At 34.8% G+C, this 24,309-nt stretch overlaps 1 protein-coding gene across 10 annotated transcripts in view; it reads right to left on the bottom strand.

Moving 5' to 3' along the window:
• The window catches only part of PHIP (PHIP subunit of CUL4-Ring ligase complex), a 128,533-nt gene that overhangs the window by 30,311 nt on the left and 73,913 nt on the right, over window positions 1-24,309 (bottom strand). For 7 of the 10 annotated variants that reach the window (XM_086316895.1, XM_086316894.1, XM_086316892.1 and 4 more), the window contains 10 exons: window positions 23,225-23,362; window positions 22,295-22,478; window positions 19,100-19,217; window positions 13,322-13,462; window positions 10,662-10,738; window positions 7,604-7,835; window positions 3,918-4,037; window positions 2,593-2,700; window positions 1,960-2,084; window positions 1,749-1,831 (listed from right to left, as the gene is read on the bottom strand). In XM_086316895.1, coding sequence (XP_086173021.1) covers window positions 1,749-1,831; window positions 1,960-2,084; window positions 2,593-2,700; window positions 3,918-4,037; window positions 7,604-7,835; window positions 10,662-10,738; window positions 13,322-13,462; window positions 19,100-19,217; window positions 22,295-22,478; window positions 23,225-23,362 — 1,326 coding nt within the window. The remainder of the gene's footprint in view (window positions 1-1,748; window positions 1,832-1,959; window positions 2,085-2,592; window positions 2,701-3,917; window positions 4,038-7,603; window positions 7,836-10,661; window positions 10,739-13,321; window positions 13,463-19,099; window positions 19,218-22,294; window positions 22,479-23,224; window positions 23,363-24,309) is intronic. The other 3 variants (XM_086316896.1, XM_086316893.1, XM_086316900.1) reach the window with 1 other exon arrangement.

The raw sequence follows: 24,309 nt of genomic DNA on the forward strand, positions 1-24,309 counted from the left end.
AGGAAAGTGAAAAAGCTGGCTTAAAACTCAACATTCAAAAAGTAAGGTCATGTCAACAGGTGCTATCACTTCGTGGCAAATAGACACAGAAACAATGGAAACAGTCAGACTTTATTTTCTTGGGATCCAAACAAAATCTCTGCAGATAGTGACTACAGCAATGAAATTTAAAAGATGCCTGCTCCTTGGAAGAAAAGCTATGACAAACCTAGATAGTGTATTAAAAAGCAGAGACATTACTTTACCAACAAAGGTTTGTCTAGTCAAAGATATGGTTCTTCGAGTAGTCATGTATGGATGTGAGAGTTGGACCATAAAGAAGGCTGAGTGCCAAAATATGTATGCTTTTGAACTGTGACGTTGGAGAAGACTCTTGAGAGTCCCTTGGACTGCAAGGAGGTCCAACCAGTCCATCCTAAAGGAAATCAGTCCTGGTGTTCACTGGAAGGACTGATGTTGAAGCTGAAACTCCAATACTTTGGCCACCTGATGCAAAGAGTTGACACTGATGCTGGGAAAGACTGAGGGCAGAAGGAGAAGGGGATGACAGAGGATGAGATGGTTGGATAAGGCATCACCGACTCAATGGACATGACTTTAAGCAAGCTTCAGGAGATGGTGGAGGACAGAGAAACCTGGCATGCTGCAGTCCATGGGGTCATAAAGAGTCAGACACAACTGAGCGACTGAATAACAAAATTTGATGGAACACATCTTTCAAAGCTTTCAGAGAAATGGGACATGGGATGTAAATTTTTTTCTACAGCTTGCATGTCCCTATTTTTAATGACTACACTTCCATAATTTTTCTTTTTATAGCACACAGGTATACCCACTCCAATATTCTTGGGCTTCCCTTGTGGCTCAGCTGCTGAAGAATCCGACTGCAATGCAGGAAACCTGGGTCGATCACTGGGTTGGGAAGATCCTCTGGAGAAGGGCAAGGTTACCCACTCCAGTATTCTGGACTGGAGAATTCCAAGGACTGTACAGTCCATAGGGTCGTACAGAGTCAGACACAACTGAGTGACTTTCACTATAGCACACATGTAAATCTCTGTATTTACCAAGACCAAACAACAAACAAATCACCACACTAATCCCTTCCAATGGTACTAGAGGAGGAATGAAATGCTATATCAAGTGAGGTGCTTTCTCAAAGCAAAATATAGCATATAGGCATGATACTCTACTTCAGAGTGGTCCTTTTAGAAATTCTTAAATACTCTAGTAAATAGCATAACCATCTGTATATAAATTAAAGTACCTTAAATGCCTGGAGACTTTTAAGGTTTTCTAAAGTTTTTTTGAGTCTTGGTTACAATATTAGTTTTAACAGAGGTACCCAATAAAAGAAAAAAGTCAGTTTAGTTTAGGTCCCAGTACAATTAAACATTTTCAATGGAAGACATCTTTTGTTTCAAGTTTGAATTCTGTCATTACTTCTTTTGGATAAAAATTTATTTCAGTACATATACTAACAAAAGGAATAGTTATAAACAATCTTATACATAGTTATGAAATATGAGAAAAAACATTCAGATTTCAACATCATCTAGTTTAAAAGTATTATTATTCTTTAAAACAGACAAGCAAACAAAAAAATACCCCAAATTCCTGATACAATATCTTACTTTCCTATTGACATTGCCACAAATGGCAATATTTATCTGATTATCTAAATAATGAAAAACATAAATCATTTATTAGATAAAACGATCATTACAACTTCCAAATAAATAACGCACCTATATTCCACCGCCTATATTTTGCATCGTCAAATTGTTGTCTCAAGACGAGGAAATCTATAACATCAGGCATATCATGGTACCTATTAAAACAGAAACAAATTGATCAGGTCACATAACTACAGATATCTAAAATACATTCAAATGTACCCAAATCTTGAAAAACAATCTACAATACTAAGAAACTACTGCCTCTTTCAACAGTCCTTACTTCATCGTAAATGATCCACCGGTCAGTTTACCAGTATCAGGATCTAGAAAAGCAAGTTTAAGGCAGCAAAGGGTAGGCAATCCCACTTCATACTTTATGCCAACTATTTTCATCAGTTCTTGTTCCTGAAGAAGATATAGAAAATAAGAAACCATATTCACAAAATAATCTGTTAAACACTAGGTGACTATTTTGTATGTATGTATAAAAACCCACTGAGCTGTGTACTTAAGATTGGTGCACTTTGATGGTATGCAAACTATATATCAATTAAAAAAAAAGAAAACCTTATTGAAATAAGAATTTTCTAATACAGTTCCAGAGACTGAGAAATAATTTTGAACTATTACTGATAAATCTAGAAATACTTTCAAATTTACAAAGATGAAGTTTGCCTTAATATGTTAATGTTGTCCAATTCTCACCATAATTACATTTTAGTCCCAACTTATAAACTATTAGAATATATATATCTCAATCTTAAGTTTCTTTAAAAATCTATGCCTATGAATTATTTCAATTAAAAGAAAAAGCTATCTTCATGAAACAGTTTCTTACAGTGAAAATAATAACATTAAATACAACTTTCTCTATAATCACATCTTTTGGAGCTTTAAATCATAAACACCATACCCGCAGTTCCATTTTATGCCATGGTTGTTTTTTGGGATTTATACTATAAATTTTATTTTTCCGGGCCATCTCAACATATGCTTCATGTCCTTGTCGGAAATAATAAACCTAAAAAGTAAATAGTGTCACAATTTTAAAACTTGCATGTGTTTCCTTTAACCAAAATGCACAGTATCAGCTAAAACTGTAGGAGATTTAATGTCCTGTAAATGAAAAGAAATTCTAATATTTTGATTTTATCCTTCCTCCTTTTCCTTCAGCTGTCCTACTATCACTTAATAATACCCAGTGTTCTAAATAACATTAAAAGGTTAAGGATAAGCAGTAACTTTTTGGCTTTTTGGTCTCACCACTTTATTTTAGGTTGTATAATAAAGTATGTTGTAACTTGGGGTCATGTTTAGTTTACTGTTTACCTATTTTGTAGCAAGGAGTTTATACAAAGGCAGGGAACTTTAAAATGAATAATCTATTTTCAAATATATTTTATCCTTATGAAGAGAGCAAGACATGTATTTATTCTCATTTATGGAGGTCAAATTTAAGTGACTCCTGACTACCGCTAGAACTGGTACGTGAATACAGCACTCTGATACCAAGTGTTCTTCCCACAACTAAAACAGCTGAGCTTGTTGAAAAATGCTATCCAAATTTATCCTAACTTTTCACTGTAAACCTACTGAATACCAGATAACCCTGTCTCTTAACATTTACACAAAAAACAAGGAGACATGTACTCCTGAGTGGAAAACTTTGGTCTAGTATATTTTCATTTTAAATTCACAAAAACATAGTCCAAAATGATGACTAATCAGGACTAATCACATTTTCTTAAAAAATTAAATGGTAATTGGAAGATAACATTTTTTTTAAAGATCTAAGAAACATTATGAACATCATAGTTATTTAAACATTGATAAAATACTTTTATGAAATAAAAAAAACCCACATAATTACCCTTCAATTAAAAATAAACAAATGTTAAATTTTGCTTTTCCTTTACCATATATTTTAGGAAAAAGAAAATTGGCCACAACATCCTCTTACTAAAAAATACATACTGGTTTTTTAAACGCTAATAAACCTCTATTCTCTTACAATATTTAATTTTCTATCGCAATTTTTATAGCAGCCATAAAAAAAACATTATTAAAGCTTTCCTCTTAATTTTCCTTTTTTCCATACAGAGCTACAAAACGTAAACTGAGATATGAGATACTTCATAAAACTGCTACAATTCTCTAGAATTCTGTTTCAAGAGCTGTAAAAAGTGTTTAAAGTTATTTGAATGAAACAAAGGATATTTTTTAGAAGTTAAAAAATACCTCATCACCCATCTGTGGCACAAATGGGCATCTTCGGGGTAAAGTGTCTGTAATCCATGTTGAAGGTAACCATTCTTCCAACGTCAAACCGTTTTCCGTTAGTTCTCCCACAGCCAATCTCTAAGAGTGTAAAACAATATCAAATAATATTATCATGAAAGCACTCATCTATCAGTCTGCCCAGGTAGTTAATAACACAAAAGGGGAAAGGGATCTTTGTATAAAAATGTATGTTCTTTAAGTATTAAAAAACCTTATTCTGGGAAGATGGTAGTAGTGGCAAAATAGTTACGTTCAATCTCACCAACTCACTCCATAAAAAAGTACTACATCAACCAAAGCTCCAAAGACAATATTCAAAACAAAAGTAGGTGATGAGATATTCCCATAAACAACAAAACAGAAGCTCTGTGTAGTTGCCTTTCCTCTAAACATTCTCTCAGTTTCACAAACATTGGTTTGTCCATGTAACAAACCAATACATATTTGAGGTTTTTCTTTAAAAAACCCTAGGCATAGCATGTTGCTAAGAAGTAAGAAAGACATTCTTATATGGGCTGAGCAGTGCCAGGATACAGAAGGCTAACTTTTATGGGCTGGACATTATACTTGCATATAGCCCAAGAATATTCCCTAGTCCTGTTAAAGTAGCCATTTCATATGTAAGCTTCTAAAAAAAATTTTTTTTTCAATCAGAATGCTCTCAAGCCAGGTCTCTTACTTTGTAACTTTCTGAATAGGCCTTTAAGAAAAGTTTAAAATTTCTGGTCACCTACAAGTGGCCATGATAGGCTGGAAACTCTTACCTTAGACTTTGGAAAAACCAATTTTCTAAAAGCTGAAACCTAACATATATAAGTAGAGAAACACCATGTTGCTGATTAGAAATGTTTTGGTTCAGTGTTTGTAAACTAAGACTTCTAAATTTTATTCTCTTGTGTTTGCTTAAGAAAAGGGAAGTTATAAGGCAGTTATCACCGTGAGTTAATGGAAGTTCATAAAAAGAAACACAGTCATAATGGGATATGAGAGAATACTACTTGCAGCAGGTTCCTTTAGCTGTTACTCGGTATTCATCTTCCTATGAACTCTTCTTCCTATTAACCACCTTTATATTTCTGTTAAAATACATTAGAAGAACTCTGTGGAGAAGAACGGAGGGATAAAGGACTCTGGCATTTACTATACATGAGATGAATCCATCCCATGTACTGAGATCCACAGATTGTATCAGTCTTACATATAATGAGGTGCTCAGTTAAAGTATTTGAAAAAGGCTTCCTTTGACCTAGGTAAAACGAAAAAAGGCAGGAAAAGGCTAAAAATTACTAACTCCAGCCTCAATATAAACTACTAGTTACACTACTCAAGTATTTCTTCCCAGAGTGGGATAGCTAACAGCTCTTACATGAAGTCAGGTAAATTGGATATTAAATAGAAGTAATCATATTTATAACTGTAGGACTATGGCATAACCAAGAATCATTATGATAATAAACCTTACTCAGATCCTGGGGATCCTTGAAGTTTTGGTTAGATTTCTGTCAGTACTAATAATCATTTATGGGATAAAACACATCGATAGTTCTCTAAATTTCCAGCCTCATGAACTGAGACTTAATTTTGGAGATAAAGGTAATTAATCTATTTTCTTTCTATCCATGGCAATTCTTCTAGGCCCACCTAAAATCTGACCTCTTCTGGAAGGCTTATCTGAAACTCCACGATGTCTCCCTTTGGTTTGCCAATTAAATGTATCACGTGGTATTTCTCCTGTTTTGGGGAGAGGGGATTCAAACAACTTGTTGGTCACACATTGTTTTTGGAGTAAGTACTTTGTCTTACACTTCTTTTTATTGACTGTATTGCAGGCACTAGATGAAAATTCATTGCTCTGATTTCCAGAGCTCCTAAACAACATAAGGGATACATGTCAGATACTATCTGGGATAACTGTACTGCATCTCAGGAGAATTCTAATAAGCATGTGCCGAACAAGGTTTTTTTTTTCTTCTATTGATTCAAACAATTAACCATATGGAAGATATTTTACTTTTTCACAGATGCAATAAACATCAACTAATGATGTCTCAGTTATTTTTCAGCTTTACAACTCTATGCAGAAGAAAGGAAATGTTACTGTGTTTACCTGAGATAAGATGACTAAGGAATAAGAGCAATTCTATCTACTGTCAGATACACTGATAGGCTGAAAAAAAACCATGTAAACAAAATCCAAATTACAGGGAGTAACCTATAATATCCGAACCTTAAACTATTTGAAACAGGTACCAAACAAATTAGTGGCAAACAGACCCTGGGATAATACTTTAAGCAAAAAAGTGAAATTAAAACATGCCAAATAGTAACAATGGATCCAAATGTGGCATGTAAGAAGAAGCCTGAGGTATTAGTTTATGGATAATTATCAAATAAAAGGGGACCAGGTGAAGTAAACTGCATTCTTAGGACAAAAGAATTATGGGACTTAACACTGCAAACCTCCAAAGTTTCCAAAACCGTCTTGAGATGGAAAAAAAAAAAATGTTTACCTCATTTGCCAGATACATGGCTTAATCAGCTTTATATGTCTATCATGTAAAATAATGGGGTCAGCCTACATTTACCATCACAGGCAAGGAAGAGGAGGAATACTGTGGCTAATGTGTGGCATTCTCTTTGGTAAATATTCTCCAGACAAAGGCAAAGGAGGTGACAAAGGAGGCTGCAGAATCCAAATTAAAGTAATCCATAATTATATAGCTGAAACAAAACAAAAGCTCAATTGACGCAGATAAAATAAACACTTAAGACAGATGCAGTCTTGAAATTTTTCAAAGCTCTCTAAAGATAAACATCCTATAGTCTCCCTAGTATTTAATTCTACAGATAACATCTTCCATTTAATTCTAAAAATGGCATCGGTTTTTAAAAAAACCTTGCGTTTGTTTCACCAAATGTGCTTCGAACTTACAGTCTTTTGGGGAATAGACAATATGTCCCTTGTATTTCATTTCCTTTAGAGCAAAAGTTAAACAGTTCCTGTTTTTTAAAAAAAAAATATTCCGACTCCATAAGAACTAACAGATCTTATTCCCATAACATTTATCCCTTGTCTTTGATCCGTCTCAAATTATCCACAGACTAAAGATGTAGTTATCAAACCAATACTACTGCCCTAAGGACTAGTGATGGCTCACAAGCTCTGTAAATTAATGAAGGCTTGTTACCACAGTAGTATTTTCAGCAGTGATAGTTTGTAAGGATGGTTGAAAGACAAAGGCAATTAAAGGCTAATAAAATATGTTTTGTAGCATTATTTTTTTACATAAATAAACAAATTCTACTGGAGTCTCAAGAAAACTCTGCTCATAAGATCAAATGCTCAATATATAACAATATGATAATTCTACAAGTAAATACTCTCACACATTAAACATTTTAAAAATTGAGGAAAACTAAATAGATCTCTATATGTTTTATTTTACTACTGTGTAACTCCATGTTTTTTCTATTAATACTTAGCTGGTATACCTGAACAATGTTTATGTTTATCCGCTGCACTTTTAAAATGTGTAGTCTGTTTTCACAAAAAACATATATATATAATATGTATAATATCTATTTATGTAATTATATATATAGAAAAATATAGATAATATATATATATAAGTATATAACTCAACCTTTTGTTTTCTTTCTTTGGGCTTCTTTTTCTTTGGTGATACTGGTCCATCCTTTTCTTCATTTATTTTTTTCCTATCTTTTTTAATCTGTTTTTGCTTCTGTTTTTCAGATTCTTCTTCTTCATCTGAACTGCTTTCTGCTTTCTTGGTTTTATGCTTAGGAATTTTCTTTGGTGGTTGCAGATTAATTCCAGCATCTGCTGTCCAGTCAGAATAATCACTGGAGTAGTCACTAAAAGGAAAGAGGGATTTAAAAAATATACAGAACAAGATACGCATTAAGACTTGCTGTATGCACATGTAAAGAAAGATCATAATAAAAAGTAATGGGCATCCCTGGTGGCTCAGACGGTAAAGAATCTGCCTGCAATGCAGGAGGACCCGGGTTCAATCCCTGGGTTGGGAAGATCCCCTGGAGGTGGAAATGGCAACCCACTCCAGTATTCTTGCCTGGAGAATTCCTGGACAGAGGAGCCTGGCGAGCTACAGTCCATGGGGTCACAAAGAGTGGGACACGACTGAGTGACTAACAGACAATGACAGAATAGTACATACTAAATGAACTAAAAATACTTCCTAACTTTCAACTCATCTTCTAGGTTCTTACAAGTCTGCAGGCTTAACTTACTTAAATATCTCCAAAATTTTTTAGGATAAATGAGGCCTAATTAAAGTAGTTCTAATTAAACAATGAATTTAAATACCATTTTTAATTTTAACAAAATTATAGATTTGAGTGTTACATGTGTTCAAAATATTGTGGGGTCACAAAGGTAAGGAGCAGAGAGACGGTCAGTTTCCTCAATTCTAGTAACAGAAAGAGAGCTCTAGATAGCATAGGAGGCATCAACCTTGAGGAAGAAGCCTAAGAATTCCCTTGTTGAGGGTAGGTGGACACTCTTGAACTCCCATGGTAGAGCACTGGTGGCATCACCGTAGCTAGATATCGACCTGCAAGGGTCAGAAGTATTCTATCCAGTGGGAAGACCCTGCCTGTAAACTTACTAAGCATCTACACACACTCGAGGTATAGATTATGCTTCAAAGCATAGTAAGATTCAGAAAAATGCAGGCCTTAGTATCTTATGTATCACTATCAATCATGTTTGCCATTGGTTGTATCTCACTGGAAACTCTAACAGATCTAAGCTTTACTAAACTGATGCTGCAAAATAAAGAATCCAATTAAGTTGTCTTCTGTTTTAATTTTAGAACATGAGAATATTTAGTACTTGACTTTTTAGTTTTATAAATATAATTGCCTTAATGGAATCTAAATTGTACTATGTTAAAATCAATTATCAGGTTGCCTAGACTTACTAATGTATATCCTCACTTCTCTAAAAATATCACTGACAAGGCTTAAGTCATATTTTCCTGGAGTTTTATTCTACTACCTCATCCTTCTGGCCCAAGTGTCTTTTTTTATGGGCAATTTACCTGTTATCTCCCTAAGAATAATCATTGCAGATAAAAGTCAAATAATTAAGGTGTTTTCTAGTATGATTTTCATGACTTCATCTTAAAACTTAAAATTTTAAAGTTACATAAAAAACATGTGCAGAAACTATTCTGGTGGGAATATATCTGCAGGGCAAACAGCCATCCAATTGGCTATACTGAACTTACCAGCATTTATTTACACTGACCTCAGCCATGATGGCAATGGCAACCCACTCCAGTACTCTTGCCTGGAAAATCCCATGGACAGAGGAGCCCGGTAGGTTACAGTCCATGGGGTGGCAAAGAGTCGGACACGACTGAGTCACTTCACTTCAGCCATGATCACTGTAAATGGCACTTGCCAAACTGCTCACTGTTGCTATGCTATGGAACACTCAGCTCTTACAGAAAATCTGCTGCTGCCAGCACAGAACTACAAATGCCAGAGGCCTATGTTCTTTACAATAGTTTCTCCAACAGCTGAAGTGAACACTGTTTTTTCAAAACAAGAACTTTTATGCTGTTGCATGGTCTGAGATACAAGCATAACTTGTTTTATTGTGCTTTGCAGATACTGTGGTTTTTCTTCTTTCGTTTCTTCTTTACAAATTCAAGGTTTGTGGCAAGCTGGCATCAAGCAAGTCTATCAGTGCCACTTTCCCTATAGCATTATTTTTAAATTAATGATGTTTTTAAATGTTGAATTTTTTTTAGAGATAACACTACTGCACACCTCACTGTACAGTGAAAATGCAATTTTTATATGCACTAGGAAAATAAAAATTCATGTGACTTGCTTTACTGCAATATACATTTTGGTGGTCTGGAGTAAAACCTGAGGTGTTCCAAAATATAAATATACTCTATTTCCACTGCTAAACCAAAAGAAAGCAGGTTTTTCTTCTGCTGTCTTGTTTTAAATATAGGAAACTACCAGACATAATGATGAACACTTGCATATCATTACTAGGAGCAACTACTGTGGAAACAGGATAGTATGTCCTGTGACAATGTCCGTGATAATAAGAGGTGAAGAATTTTTACACATAGCCTCCTGGTTTCTTTGGAATTTTAAGAACTAATGCTGTCAAGGAATAAGTATCAAGGGCTAAACATAATTAGCATTCCCAAAGGCTCTACTCCTCCTTGTTACTAAGACCTCACAATGTCAGGCAAAGCCATTAAGCTCTGTAACAATATGAATCACCAGTTAATGGGCTGAAGGAATCCTTGCTTAAATGATCAAATGGGGTGGGAAAAACAGGAAAAAGGGAAAGCTTATTCTCATTGCCAGAAGAAAATACTACTAGCATTTAACAAATTCCACTATAAAAGATAGTTAATTCTACAAAATCTTGTTACTTTCATAACTTAATGCATAAGTATTTCTCAAAACCAGTAATGAAACTAGTTTGTGGTTCAGTATTACAAATAATAACAGCATTCAGAAGATAAAATATCAACTGAGGAAAAAAGTTGAAAGCATCATTTTGTAGACCTAGTTACAATTTTAAACCCAAAGGGACTCTGAACTATGTTTCTGGTAGAAAAGAATCTTTACCTTTCTAAAGAATTTATAGTACTTGTGGGGAAAAAAAAAAATTCATTAAATTACCTAGAACTGCCATCACTGTGCCAAGCTCTCTCTTCTTCTTCAGACGTTCCACCACTGACAGCAACAACTTCACCTTCCTAAGAGATAGTGAATACATATTTTACTGTGTAGTTTTACAGAATAACATTCTATATGATTATATTAATAGAAAATATCAGTGATATCTAGTAGTATGAATCATATTAGGATATCTTATGAAAATCTGATTTAAATTAGTTGTAAAATACAAGTCTCAAAGATAAATACTTATTAATAATGGATTCAGAGCAATCTCTTGGATGGATTAACTTTTTAAAGCCTCCAAACACAACTTCTAGATTGGGTGATACCGAACTTAAATTTAGGAACTTTTAGGTTTTATTTATTATAATTATTATTAAACTAGCTTTATCATGTAAAAAAGAATATTCCAATTCAGGTATTATTTTATACACATAAGGAAGATTAAAAACTACCCAAACACTCTGTTTCTCTTTAGCAAATATTCATTGGTCAACACACGCTACTACCTGTGAAGCCATTTTCTTTATAAAAATTGTTTTGTGGTCACAAAATCTTGCTTCAATAAAAATAGCAATTTATATTAATTAAGATTTTACTAATAGGTCAGAAACTGTTCTAAGCACTCTGTATATATCATCCCATTTGATCTAGACAAAACAGTGACTGGTGAGAGGAAACAGATCTTTTTTCCCCAGTTATAAGTGATTTCTGAAATATGTTTCATTGTTTTATTCTATTTACACTATCCTACCATTTAAAAAATTATCTCATTATTTTAACATATTGAAATCTTTGGTTCTCTATTAACCAGCAAGTATAATACTAATTCTGTTCACTTTCATGCATTGGAGAAGGAAGTGGCAACCCACTCCAGTGTTCTTGCCTGGAGAATCCCAGGGACGGGGAGCCTGGTGGGCTGCCGTCTATGAGGTCGCACAGAGTCGGATATGACTGAAGCAACTTAGCAGCGTAATACTAATTCTAGGGAAATAGGTTTTTAAATAAAAGAAACTAAAACTTCAACAGGCTAAGAAATTTATCCAAGGCAGCACAATTAATAAGCAACAAAGCCTATTTTGAACTCAGGTCATTTTACTTCAAAGCTTAATTAAACCCACTCTAACAAGAATGGTTCATGTTTAAATTACTGGGCGTATTCAGATTTCATGAGGATAATGAAACATATTCTTCTACTAATCAAATATAACATTTTGGGGAGAAAAATTTTCCCATTATCATGTCTTAAAAATGAAGAATGTAATTCCTCAACTTTCACAGAGCTTTGAAAATCAAGCAAATATGTAAAGATCAAAATCTAAAAGCAAATTATATTTAGCAAACAATCTCTGCTCACGGACTGAAAAGAAACTAAACAAATTATCTAATTTTTCCCACCTTTAGTATATTACTTCTTTAAAGAGGAAGAACAGAAACATACTTCTATATTCTAAATACAAAAAGGTACTATATGGAATTACAAAATATTTGAACCAAGAAATCCAAGACGGTTTCATTTTTAAATGATATATTGTGCCAAAGGTGATATTCTGTTCTCATTGTTCTCCTCTACAAACTTAAGGTAAAAACAAATTAGTTTTGAAGACAAATGAAAGAATTTGTAATTTTCTTATGTAACAGTTGTACCTGGAAATCCAGTTTTACTTGATTCGTATTTTTAAAATTTTATAGAAACTTTTATTTAAGAGGATACTATAAATCTTTCAAAAATAAAACACTTTATAATGCAAACAACTAGCACACACATATTTTATGTTTTGTGGTATATCTAAGTTGTTAAATGTCAAGTTTATATAAAGAGTATGTTTTCTCTTTTTGCCAGATTAAAAATATCATTTTGTTCTGGCTATACTAGGACCTAAAGCCAGCGGAGACTTTTAAATTATGGTTAGAAACTCTCAGTTTGAGCTAATATAACCCTGTCCATAGAGAATATATGTGGAGAATCCCCACGCATGCCTGCCACTGCAAAACATGACTTCAAAAGCATATAGCTGTCAACACTTCAGATCAGTCTTTGACTTAACTGTGAGTGAAGGGTAATAAGGAGAGTGGGGCAGAAGAAAGACAGCTGTACATCTAAGCAAGCTTGATTTATAAAGGCAAATGGACTGTCTTTGCTGAAAGAATATACAATTGTGTGGGGACAATGGTATTTATGAAAATACTTATACATAAGGAGTATTTTAAAATCTACATTGAGAAAGCTATAAATTGGTACAGAGATTATAAAGTAACTAAAACTGCTGACCGTCTATTCATCAGTTGTATTATACAGACTAGAGCTTTATGGTATTAAAAAGCTTGGTTTTGGAGTAAAAGGAACCCGGGTTTAATTCCTTACTCTACCATTTAATAGTTAGGTAAATGTGTAAGCTAAACATCTTTGCACTTCAGAGTCCTCATAATGGGAGTAATTAATTCAGATGCACTTGTTTTGTGGACCTGAGGTTATGAATAACTATGCCATGCCTTGAACACACACTATGGTCTTCAGCTATCACTGTCATTTTAAGACCTAGACATACCATGTTTGAGCTACATCTACAAATATATCAATGGATGCAAAGAATACAGGTTATATTTTAAAAAACAAATCAAAATGAAAAGAGAAATTTATGAATGTGCTGAGCTCTCACATCTGAAGAACTTGTGCCATTTTCTATCTCTTCTGAAGGTCTAGGAGTCTCTTCTAATGCAGATCTTGTGCGGTAATTGTGTTGATTTGCCTGCTGCTTTTTGGATTCTCCAAGATCCACGAAATGTTCATGAGCATGATTCTGGAAAAAAGTAAATTCAATTTATTTACAGTATGCTTAAAGAAAATGCTTTTTAAAAGTTACATTTTTTTCTCTTTCATGTTTAAGATTATCACATAAGTAGAATCCCATGGACAGAGGAACCTGGTGGGCTGCTGTCCATAGGGTCGCCCACAGTCGGACACGACTGAAGCGACTTAGCAGCAGCAGCAACAGACTGTAATACCAGCTCAAGTATTTTAACATTAAGCTAAAACACAGGTTAGTGATAGGTTGAAATTCACTTGCTGATTGATAGGTTATAAAAACCTTTTTTGATTGAGGATTCATAAAAACAGACTAAGTCTAACATTGAAATCTCTTATATCCACATCAAAGCTGTAAAACAGATAAAGGAAAGAGGACCTCAGAATGTGAGGCATAAGTGACAGGCAGAAGCAAACTAGGAAACAAAATAGTGATCACAAAGCTAACTGGTCGCTACGAGGCTTGGATACCAAGGTAACTGGCTCGCGCTCTCCTGCTGCAGGCAAATGTGGGAAGCAAATGTGGGGAAAGTCTTCTGCAGCAGAGAAAACAACTAAGAATAATCAAAATAAATGAAAGTCCAACACAGTTACAGACATGAAAAAACTCAACAAACTCAAGAATTTACACCTGAAAAAGAAACCCAACTAAAGAACATAAAAAATAAATGGAAAATACTAAAAATTACCTCCAAAAAAAGATTGACGTCAGACTTATACATACACCATGCAATAAATCATACAATAAAAAAGGAACATTATCTTCAAAGTGCTAACAGAAAATAGTTTTGAACCTCTTATTTATATCCTAACTCCTTTGAACCTATAATTATATCTTCACTTTCCCCCCTCCCCCCCACCCCCCTCATTGTTTTACAAGGATCTCAAAATTCTGTGACAGATTTCTGGTCAAGTTGTTTCCATTAAAAAGTACTGCTTTAAAAAGCAGTTAATTTAAAATTGCCACACAGAGAAAAACAGATGGTCCACAAAACATTCTCCTTTCCTTCAAGGTTTTGTTATCATTGCTATCATTAATTGTTCTTTGCTAAATGACTGATCAAGACAAAACAGCCCTGAGACAGTTCTTCCACCACTGATGAAGGCTGGAGTGCCAGGTATTGGCGATGATCTCAGTTAGCCTTCTGAGCTTTCTGGGCACACACCATGACCTTGCCAGCTCTAGCTGCCTTCTTGTCTACTGCTTTGACGACACCACAGTAAATCTCTGTCTCATTCACAAATACCAAAACGACCCAGAGGATAGTCAGAGGAGTTTTCAACACACAGGTGGCTTGCCCGGAACCCTATCAACAGTGGCAGGCAGCATCAACACCTTTCAAGAATTTGGGGCTATCTTTCACAAGATTCTTCCCAGAACAGTGACCATCGTCATCTTCAGTTCAACAATCCTGCAAGCTATGTTAGTTGTGGACAATCCAGAACAGGTGAACAGCTGACTTGGTTTGGCTGGCTCAGGATAATCACTTCAGCTGTGAAGTTAGTTGCTTCCATCGATGGGTTATTTTTGCTCTCAGGAGCAACAATGCCATGGCAAGCATCTCTGACAGACATGTTCTTGACACTGATGTCTACACTGTCCTCCGAAAAGCTTCACTCAAGGCTTTAACTGCACAACAGACCTTTTTTTTTCACTTTAGTTGTAATGACAACTGGAGCAAAGGTGACCACATGCCAGATTTGAGAACCCCAGTCTGAGACTGGCCCACAGGGACAGGTCCGGTTCTACCTGGAGGGGCAGGCACCAAGGGCTTGTCAGTCAGACAAGTTGGTGGCAGGATGCCATTCAGAGCTTTAAGCTTCACTGTTCCACTGCTATTACCATCATTACAGGTGACTTTCCAACCCTCGAACCAAGACATGTTATTAGCACGTGGCTCCAGCATATTGTCACCTGTCCAATAAGAAACTGGCACAAACACTACTGTGTTGGGGTTGCAGATAGTTTTCTTAATGTGAATCAATTCCTTAAGGCCTTCTTAACTCTTCTTGCTGTAGGGTGCTCAGTATAACCCACTCTGTTAACACCAAACAAAAACTAACATCAGTCAAGTTCAGGGTTATTTTAAGGTAATTCTCTTATTCTCTCCAGAAATTTCCAGGATATTTCCTTTTAGATGTTTTCAAATCTCACTATAATATGCTCACCTGAGGTTTTATATTTTTATATTTTACATTATTTTTTCTTTATTTTAGTTGGCATACTATGCATTTGCTTGGAGATTATTTCTAGAAAATTTTGGTTCATTATTTTTTTCAACTCTTTGCTCCCTCTGTATGTCTTTCTCTTCTTCGAAGATTCTTACTAAATAAAGGTTTTTTACTACATACCTCTAGTGTGTATGTATGTGTGTATACAACACACACATTTACAAAAACACATATATGTATATGGTTCTCACATTTCCCTCATTCTCTCCATTATTTTATCCCTTGTTGATACATTCTGGAAGAGTTCTTCAACTTCATATTCCAGCTTACTAACTCATTTTTCAGTGTTTGATACTCTTCTATTCAACTCTTCCACTGAATTCTCCATTTCAAGGACAACAGGTTTCATCCTAATTTCTCCAAAAGAACACTCCCCAAAACAGCTTGTTGCTATATCATGCTTCCAATACCGTCTCTTCTCTCTCTCAGAATAATATGCTATTTTGAGTATCTGAATATGATTGACTCTGGTTTCACAAGTCTGCTGGATGGCACTTTCGAAGGGAAGGAAAAAGAAAAAATAATCTAGGTCTTGCTCTGTCTTCTAAACAAAGCATCTGTATATATGCATGGGGGGATGGGTGTGTACCTCAAGACTTGTGATACTGCAAACCCAAGTCCAAACATCCCTGCCCCTCCATCCCTTCCACTTTGCAGCTCTCCCCACAACCAGTCTTGTCATGTCTTTCCAGCACTGTAGCTCTACTTGTGTTGGGGCTATTACTTGTAAAAGCCAAGTGAATCTTCTCATGCTAACATTCAAAATTTACTCCACGTATATTCTCTAAAAGAATTACTGAAGGGTTCTGTAGTTCTGCGAAAATATGTAAAAGCTATAAAAAAGGAAATGATGCTCAACTGTATCTCATATGCTTTGAGTATGTTAAAAATGTAATAGATCTTGCTTCTTTCATTTAACATAAATATTATTTACCTACTCAAAACTATTTCATTAAAAATGCTTTTTGTTTCATTTTGTAAAGCTTTATCCACAGTTCTTATTTCTTTAGGATAAATTCCAAGTCAAAGAACATGACTTATATCTAATGCAGAAGAAAAAGCCGGCTGTCAACCAACATCTGTTCCCCTCCTCTTGCACAGAAAATGAAATTTTCACTGTCAGACTTTCAAGTGACTAAATTCTGGGCAACAGGCTATCTGGTACAGTGCTGCAGAAAAAGTTCAAAAAACTTTCATCAGGAGAGCACGTGTACCTTCTGCACCTTCCTTAATGAAATTGCCTTCCCTCCTGCAGCCTTATATGAAAATGCTGCTATCTTGAGGCCAGAGGTCAAATTCACACACAAGAAAATCAGAAAAATTTGAAGAGCTTCAGTTCCTAACACAGAGGCCATCAAACCAGACCTTGACCACCTACCAAGGCTTTTATATCAGAGAAATACATTTCCCTAAAGGGAAATAAATATTTAAGAAAAATATTTTTAAGACACTCATTTGGGGACCACGTTCAGTTCAGTCGCTCAGTCTTGTCTGACTCTTTGCAACCCCATGAACCGCAGCACGCCAGGCCTCCCTGTCCATCACCAACTTCCAGAGTCCACCCAAACTCATGTCCATTGAGTCAGTGATGCTATCCAACCATCTCATCCTCTGTCATCCCCTTCTCCACCTGCCCTCAACCTTTCGCAGAATCAGGGTCTTTTCAAATCAGTCAGCTCTTCGCATCAGGTGGCCAAAGTATTGGAGTTTCAGCTTCAGCATCAGTCCAGGACTGATGAACACCCAGGACTGATATCATTTAGGATGGACTAGTTGGATCTCCTTGCAGTCCAAGGGACTCTCAAGTCTTCTCCAACACCATAGTTCAAAAGAATCAATTTTTTATAGTCCAACTCTCACATCCATACTTATTGTCAAAATCAACTTTCTAACTGCTTTCTAAACAGTTTTTCTGCATTAACTTATACAACTCCCCTACACAGTCAGTACCCTCTATTATTAGAGGGAAAAAATTAATGCAACTCTGAGGTGTAAGGTAGCATCTCACAATTTGTACATCTGTGATTATCAATGTTATTAGTCGCATGGTAAGTGCTTTCAAACCTTTCTCCATTCTCATAAAATGTGAAAAACAAAAATGAGGTCATGTTATAAATATTACTGTTACACTTGCTTTTTTTCACTAAACAAATACATCATGAGTATTTTTCCACAGCAATGGAGTGAACTCTAACTTCTTAAAAAAAAAAAAAAAACTGTATAATATTCCATGTATATATGTCATGACATCCTACCTTTCTTCTACCAAGAGACACTAAAGTTGTTTCAGTGTTTGCCACCAGAGACAATAAATATCTGCATGCACACAAACATACATACATTCACATCAATCCTTTCCTTTCTAAAAAAGTCTTTGAAGAAGCACTAATTAAAAGATAAGCACATCCTTTTAATTTTATAGATATTACCATATCCTATCCATAAAAGTGGTAGCACTAGCTCACAATCATTATACGAATTCATGTCCCCACATCTTTGGAGTCAGAAGAAAGGAAACTAAAAATAGGTATGCTTTCAGGCCACCATGAAAACAACCACCACTGCAACCAACAAAAAACTTAAAAAAGAAAAAATTATTTCAAACTATACTAACAGAAATTCTAGCAGGGCGGGGTCCTACTGTTGCCAAGGTAGGATACTCTTATAGGATACTCTTACCTACAGGAAAACATAAAGTGGCAAAGGACTACTTGAGTTCTGTGAAGGGTTACAAAACAGAAGAGAGAGTTATAATAAAGGAGACTACTTCAGAACATCTGAGGAGCTCAAATAAGAGGACCAAGTACAAAGCTGGGTCAAGAGACCAGTCATCCTTTGATACTCCAGCAGTTAAGTCCATCTCTCCTCCAGATTAGGGCATAACCGACTGAAATCCACTGGACTGAAAATTTTTTCCACAGTAGGATGACAGAAAAACTAATAGGGCAAACTAAGAGGGACAATTTACCTCTCTTAATGGAGAAAATTAGAACTATTATTTATAGCAGCATAGCTGACTTGATTATCTGCAATAACACATTGGTGCAAAACAGTAAAAAAAAAAAAAAAAAAAAAGGCAAAAAATTAAACCAAAACACTGTTTTAGAGTGTGCCACCAAAGGCAAAACTAAAAAAGGATCTTGCTTAGGATTAAGGTATAAATGTATTGGATTTAACAGGCATATTACAATTGGAATTTGAGACAAATGTACACTAGAAAGTATGACATGTATAAAGATTCAAAGATAATCTAAAGGTAACTGAGAATTAACTATGTTAACTTTATTTCATTAGTTAAATAGCCTGTCTATAATGTTCACATCTTTAATTACAAAACCACCTTTAAATGGTCATTATATTAATGAGGCAAATATTAAACATCCAAGTAATCACTATTTACCTTTGAGACAGTGGGCATTTTATTCTCTTTCGGAACTGTCAAGTGTTTTCTTTTCTCTTCTGATCTGTAAGTCTTTATTTCTTCTTCTCCCTTTGCAGTTCTCCATTCTTCTTGCCTACTGAAAGAGAATTCAAAGCCACATATCCTAATCTATAATTTCTGTAACCGATTTCTCCCCAAAGGAAACGTCAGGCATCAATGTTTTCTTTTCAGATTAGGCATGTGATAAAGATTTCTGAGCTTCAATTCAGAGACTGTGAGTTCTGGACATTTAGTATTAAATGACTGGATGTCTTTCCAGTAGGAAAGAAAGAATCTGTCCACCTGAACTTGATACTACCATTTTCTGCTATGGTCTTTGGCAAATAAAGTTTTAGGATCTCAGAACACTGTCAAACATTAAAAACAGAATTTAATTATGACAGTGTTGGGCTTATGCTGTGATAATCTTAATGTGTCACAGAGACAGTTGGAATCTTCAAACAAACAAACAAACAGAGGCACAACAGATCTTTGAGGGAGATCTACTATTAACTCCCGAAGCCCTGAAAGAACTGCATTCTCTCTGATGAAAGGAAGGTCAGGCCTCAGTCACTGAAAAAACTTCAACTCTATCCAGGTATCAAGCTGAATTTGAGGTACAGAAGTTTTTAGGAACATTAACTGTGAAGTTTAATTTCATAGAACCTGAACTCACAAGGACAAGAGAATTTTTTTAGAATTTTAATTCCTTAAAACTTCAAAGTTTCTGAACTGCAAGGGTATTTATTCTCTTAACTTTAATTTTTCCCTGGAGTTAACACAGTTGAAAAAAGTTAATATTCAAACTTGGAAGTGCCCTATAATGTTGATATTTTATTACTGGGGTGAATTAATGCTGTCATTTTATACTTAACTGCAGAACCTCTAATGCAGCTAGTTGGAATTCTGAATGGAAATGAATGAACTTAAATCTTGTGAAAAGAACAGCCTTGGATTTAATTTTGTTTCTTTTTTTTTTTAATTAAACTTTTTATTGAGATAATTGTAGATTTACACACAGTTCTAAGAAATAATACAGAGAGGTTCCTTGTATCCTCTACCCAGTGCCCTCCAAAGGTGGTATCTTCTAAAATTATGGTACAACATCATAATTTGGATCTGGATATTGAATACAACCCACTGATATTCAGAATCACCCAGTTTTATGCTACTCATATGTGTGTGTGTGTGTTTAGTTCTATCCAAGTTTATCACACATGCAGGTTTCTGTATCCATTGCCCCAGTCAAGATACAGAACATTTTCATTACCACAAAGCTCCCTTGAGTGCCCTGCTAATGATCACATCCACCTTTCTCCTCTCCTCAGCCCCTGCTCCCCACAGTGTCTAGCAACCACTAGTCTGTTCTCTATCTCTATACTTTTGACATGTCAAGAGTAGTCCCTAAACGGGGATTCTCAGCATAAAGCCCTCACGACTCAATCAAGATGTGTACCAACAGGCCGTTTCTGTTTAATGACGTCATATTCTATGGTGTGGATATACTGTAGTTTGTTTGATTATACACTCAGTGAAGGACATCTAGGGTATTTCTAGGTTTTGGCTATTATGAATAAAGCTGCTATACATTTGTGTAGAGGTTTTTGGGTTAAAATAAGTTTAATTTCTTTGGGTTAAGTTCCCAAGAGTGCAATCAATGGATCTTGTGATAGTCTAGGTTTCTATGAAAACGCCAAACTGTTCCAGAGGGGCTGCACCATTTTGCATGCGTTGCTGGTGGTAGGAAGAGTGAACCAATTTCACTAGGATGCTCCAGAAGGAAAATCCATTTTAGAATGGCCCAGTTCTACGCCTGCCTGTAATGTATACATTCTGCTCTGCATTTTAAAAAGGGAAACCACTGCCTCACATGGAGAGAAATACCGTGGCCCAGTGCTACCTGTATTGAAGTTCAGTATAAGGAAGCAAACGTTCATGCAGATAGTTATGTTCTTCACAGCTATATCAATAACAGAAGTAATATTCTGATTTCCTATTTTATTCTTCTGAGTCATTTTTCAAGTAGTCAGATCTGTTTTTAAAATGATGGGTGTTACTGTACCCTCCTCAAACCTTAACATTGTAATTAACAAGTAGACATCAATATAACTAAAAATACACTGAGTTAATTTTTAATAAGAACATCTGAGTGTATTTGTCATCAGATAAAATTATGGTTCAAATTTAAACTTCAGGTGTATAATCCTAAAACTTAAAACAAATTTGAAGTATCATCCAATCAAAAAAGCATAATCAGATTTAAAATATTTTAACTATATAATTACTCTCTTAAGAACTAGATAATCCTAAAATCAAATTTAATCTTTTTTATTATAGTACAGTATTAAAATATACAGTAAGTATTAGTTGGGGTTCAAATGAACCTACTTCATGAGTATTTCATTACTAAAGAATCAAAAGGAATTGGATATAAACTTCTCTCACAGCAATGACCTTGAGAATAGGATTACATTAAATCAAGACTTTTTAATTTTACAGGTATACTTTTAAATGGGCTTCCCCAGTGGTTCAGCTGGTAAAGAACTCGCTTGCCAATGCAGGAGATGCTGTAGACATGGGTTTGATTCCTGGGTTGGGAAGATCTCCTGGAGGAGGGCATGGCAACTCACTCCAGTATTGCCTTGAAAATATAGACAAGAGGAGCCTGGTGGGCTACGGCCCATGGCGTTGCAAGAGTCAGATATCACTGAAGCCACTGAGCACACACACATGTATTTTTCAATAGTAAAAAAAAAATCAGTAATAACCTATTAATAAATAATGTATTTTCACTATGCCTGTGAATGACTTGGTGTGAATGATTAGTAAAATCCATAAAAAATTCAGGTGTAACAAACTTTATGAAATGTGTTTTAAGATACAATTAAGCAAGACAAACTAAAGTTCAAATATGCTACTCGGTAAAATCTCATGTATTTGTTCAAGCCAAATTTGTAATTCCTCCCACTCACCTTAAAAACTCCTACCCCCATAAGTGTCATTTACTTGAATCATCCTAGGAAGGGACATTTACTGAAATTTAACTTTTCTCCAGAGTCATGAATAGTTTAAAACATTAGCTCTTTTCAGATAAATTTAAGACAAATTAGAGCTGGAAAGGTACTCTGAAGACCAACTCAAAATGAATACAAACAAATTCGTAACTCCCCTTACCTGGCTACACCAGATGATAGCTCAGGTACTACCACCCTTCGACTCCAAGCTACAAGATCCCGCTCTGTGGCTATTTCACTTCTTGGTGCATTACTGTGCATCTGCCGTACACCTTCGATTTGACCACTACGCCTTAGTCCTACATTAGGTGGTGAATGAACCTCTGAGGTAGAACTTGTAGAGCCTAAGAGCAAAAATTAATATAGAAAGCTCTATTTAGAGATATTTCTCCATTAGCTTGTAACAGGAAACAAACAAACCAAAAAAAATACCAGGAGAAAAAAAATCCATACTATCTTTCACATGAAACTTCATACTATGGCAAATAATCAAATTACCAAATCAGGAACTAAACCACAAGCAAAGCTTAATGAAAACAAAATAAGGTTATTTAGTTGATCAGGTAAGTTAATGAATCATAACTACTGACTATCTCCAAAGATGTAAAATCACTGTTTTTAAAAAATGCCCACTGTATGTTTTGGGGAAAACCATGTAAGAAGCAAAAACAGACAAACCCAAGGACATTCATAGTTCATAAATCTGCTTTACAATTTCTCTAAAATTTAGTAATATACAACAATAAGAGTGGTGAGATGTTCAAGAATGTGGTTTTGAATGTATTCCACTATCAAAGAAATGTATTCAAGAACTTTATTTAACTTAAACATTTTTCTAAGTTAAACATGTTCATTACAAGAAATTTGTAAGGATATACCTACTAAAAAACTCATTGTCCATAGTTTGAAACCTTGTATTATAAACACTTTCTTAGGTCATTAAATATTCTTCAAAATCATGATTATGCTTATTTTGGCAGTCAAATAGTTCATATCATGGATTTATTATATTTGTTAAACTGTTTCTCTAGTGTTGTAGGTTTAGACTTTTAATTTTTTAAATATTGCACTTAAAATAGTCCCTGCTTACCTCTACTTAAACGGCTGGTATTACTGATAGCTGCTTCACCAGAACGTCTCAGGTCTTGCTCCTGCTGTAGTCTTTGAATCATACTGTCCAGTGGGCTGATATCCTGGTTTGCTTGCTGACTTAAAACTTGATTCAGTCCTATGTAAATCACAAAAATGCTAAGGATACTTCAAACCATTTCATTCATCAACCTCACTTTGAGTCCAGAATTAAACACAAATTTTGCTTGAATAAAAGACCTAAAACGAGCAACTGTAAATGATAGGGGAGAGAGAGGAAAAAAAGAAAAAAAAAAAGAAACATACCCCCTTCAAATTTAATTTATTAAAAATAACAATGACAACGTAACTTTTACTAAGTGTTTACCATGATTCAGGTACTCAAAATCCTTACAATATCACAGGTCCATAGGTATTATTAATTCCACTTTGTCTATAAAGTAGAACTAATAATACCTATAAAGTAGTAATCTATAAAGTAGAATTAGTGGTATTGTAAGTGAAAACCAAAATAACTGTTCAAAGTCATATATCCAGTTAAGGATTTAAACAAGGATTTAATCTTAGATCTTCTTTTAAAAAAAGGCAAACCTGATTACTCACTTTCTCAAAAACCTTTACTGCTTCATTCAACAAATTTCTTATTGTCAACATGAGTAAAGTGATGAGAAAATCAACTCCCATTCGAATCTTGAACTAATGTTAACTTTCACTCTCCAAAACAGCAACACTTTTCATTCCTATCTTGCTTTTAAACTTTCAAAAGTTGATCACTTCTTAAAACAATCTTCAATGTGAATAGGCTATCTAGTCTTATTTGCTCTCTCACCCCACACTATATTATTCACCTTAATAACATTCATCATGATTAACTATATATTTGTTTATAACTGTTTACAAACCTATCTCACTCCATAAGAACAAGGAATGCATTTAATTCACTACTGAATACCACAGCTTAGCAAGTGTCAGGGACAGAGATTTACAATGTATGTTGCCAAATGAATAAATGAATTGACTCATCCCATACCAAATATAGATTTACCCTATTAGTACCCTATTAGTCCCCAGAAGGTTATAAATAGA

The sequence above is a fragment of the Bos grunniens genome, chromosome 9 (genome assembly GCF_055505025.1).
Source record: "Bos grunniens cultivar Pamir isolate PY7600 chromosome 9, Bosgru_T2T1.0, whole genome shotgun sequence".
Lineage (NCBI taxonomy): Eukaryota > Metazoa > Chordata > Mammalia > Artiodactyla > Bovidae > Bos > Bos grunniens.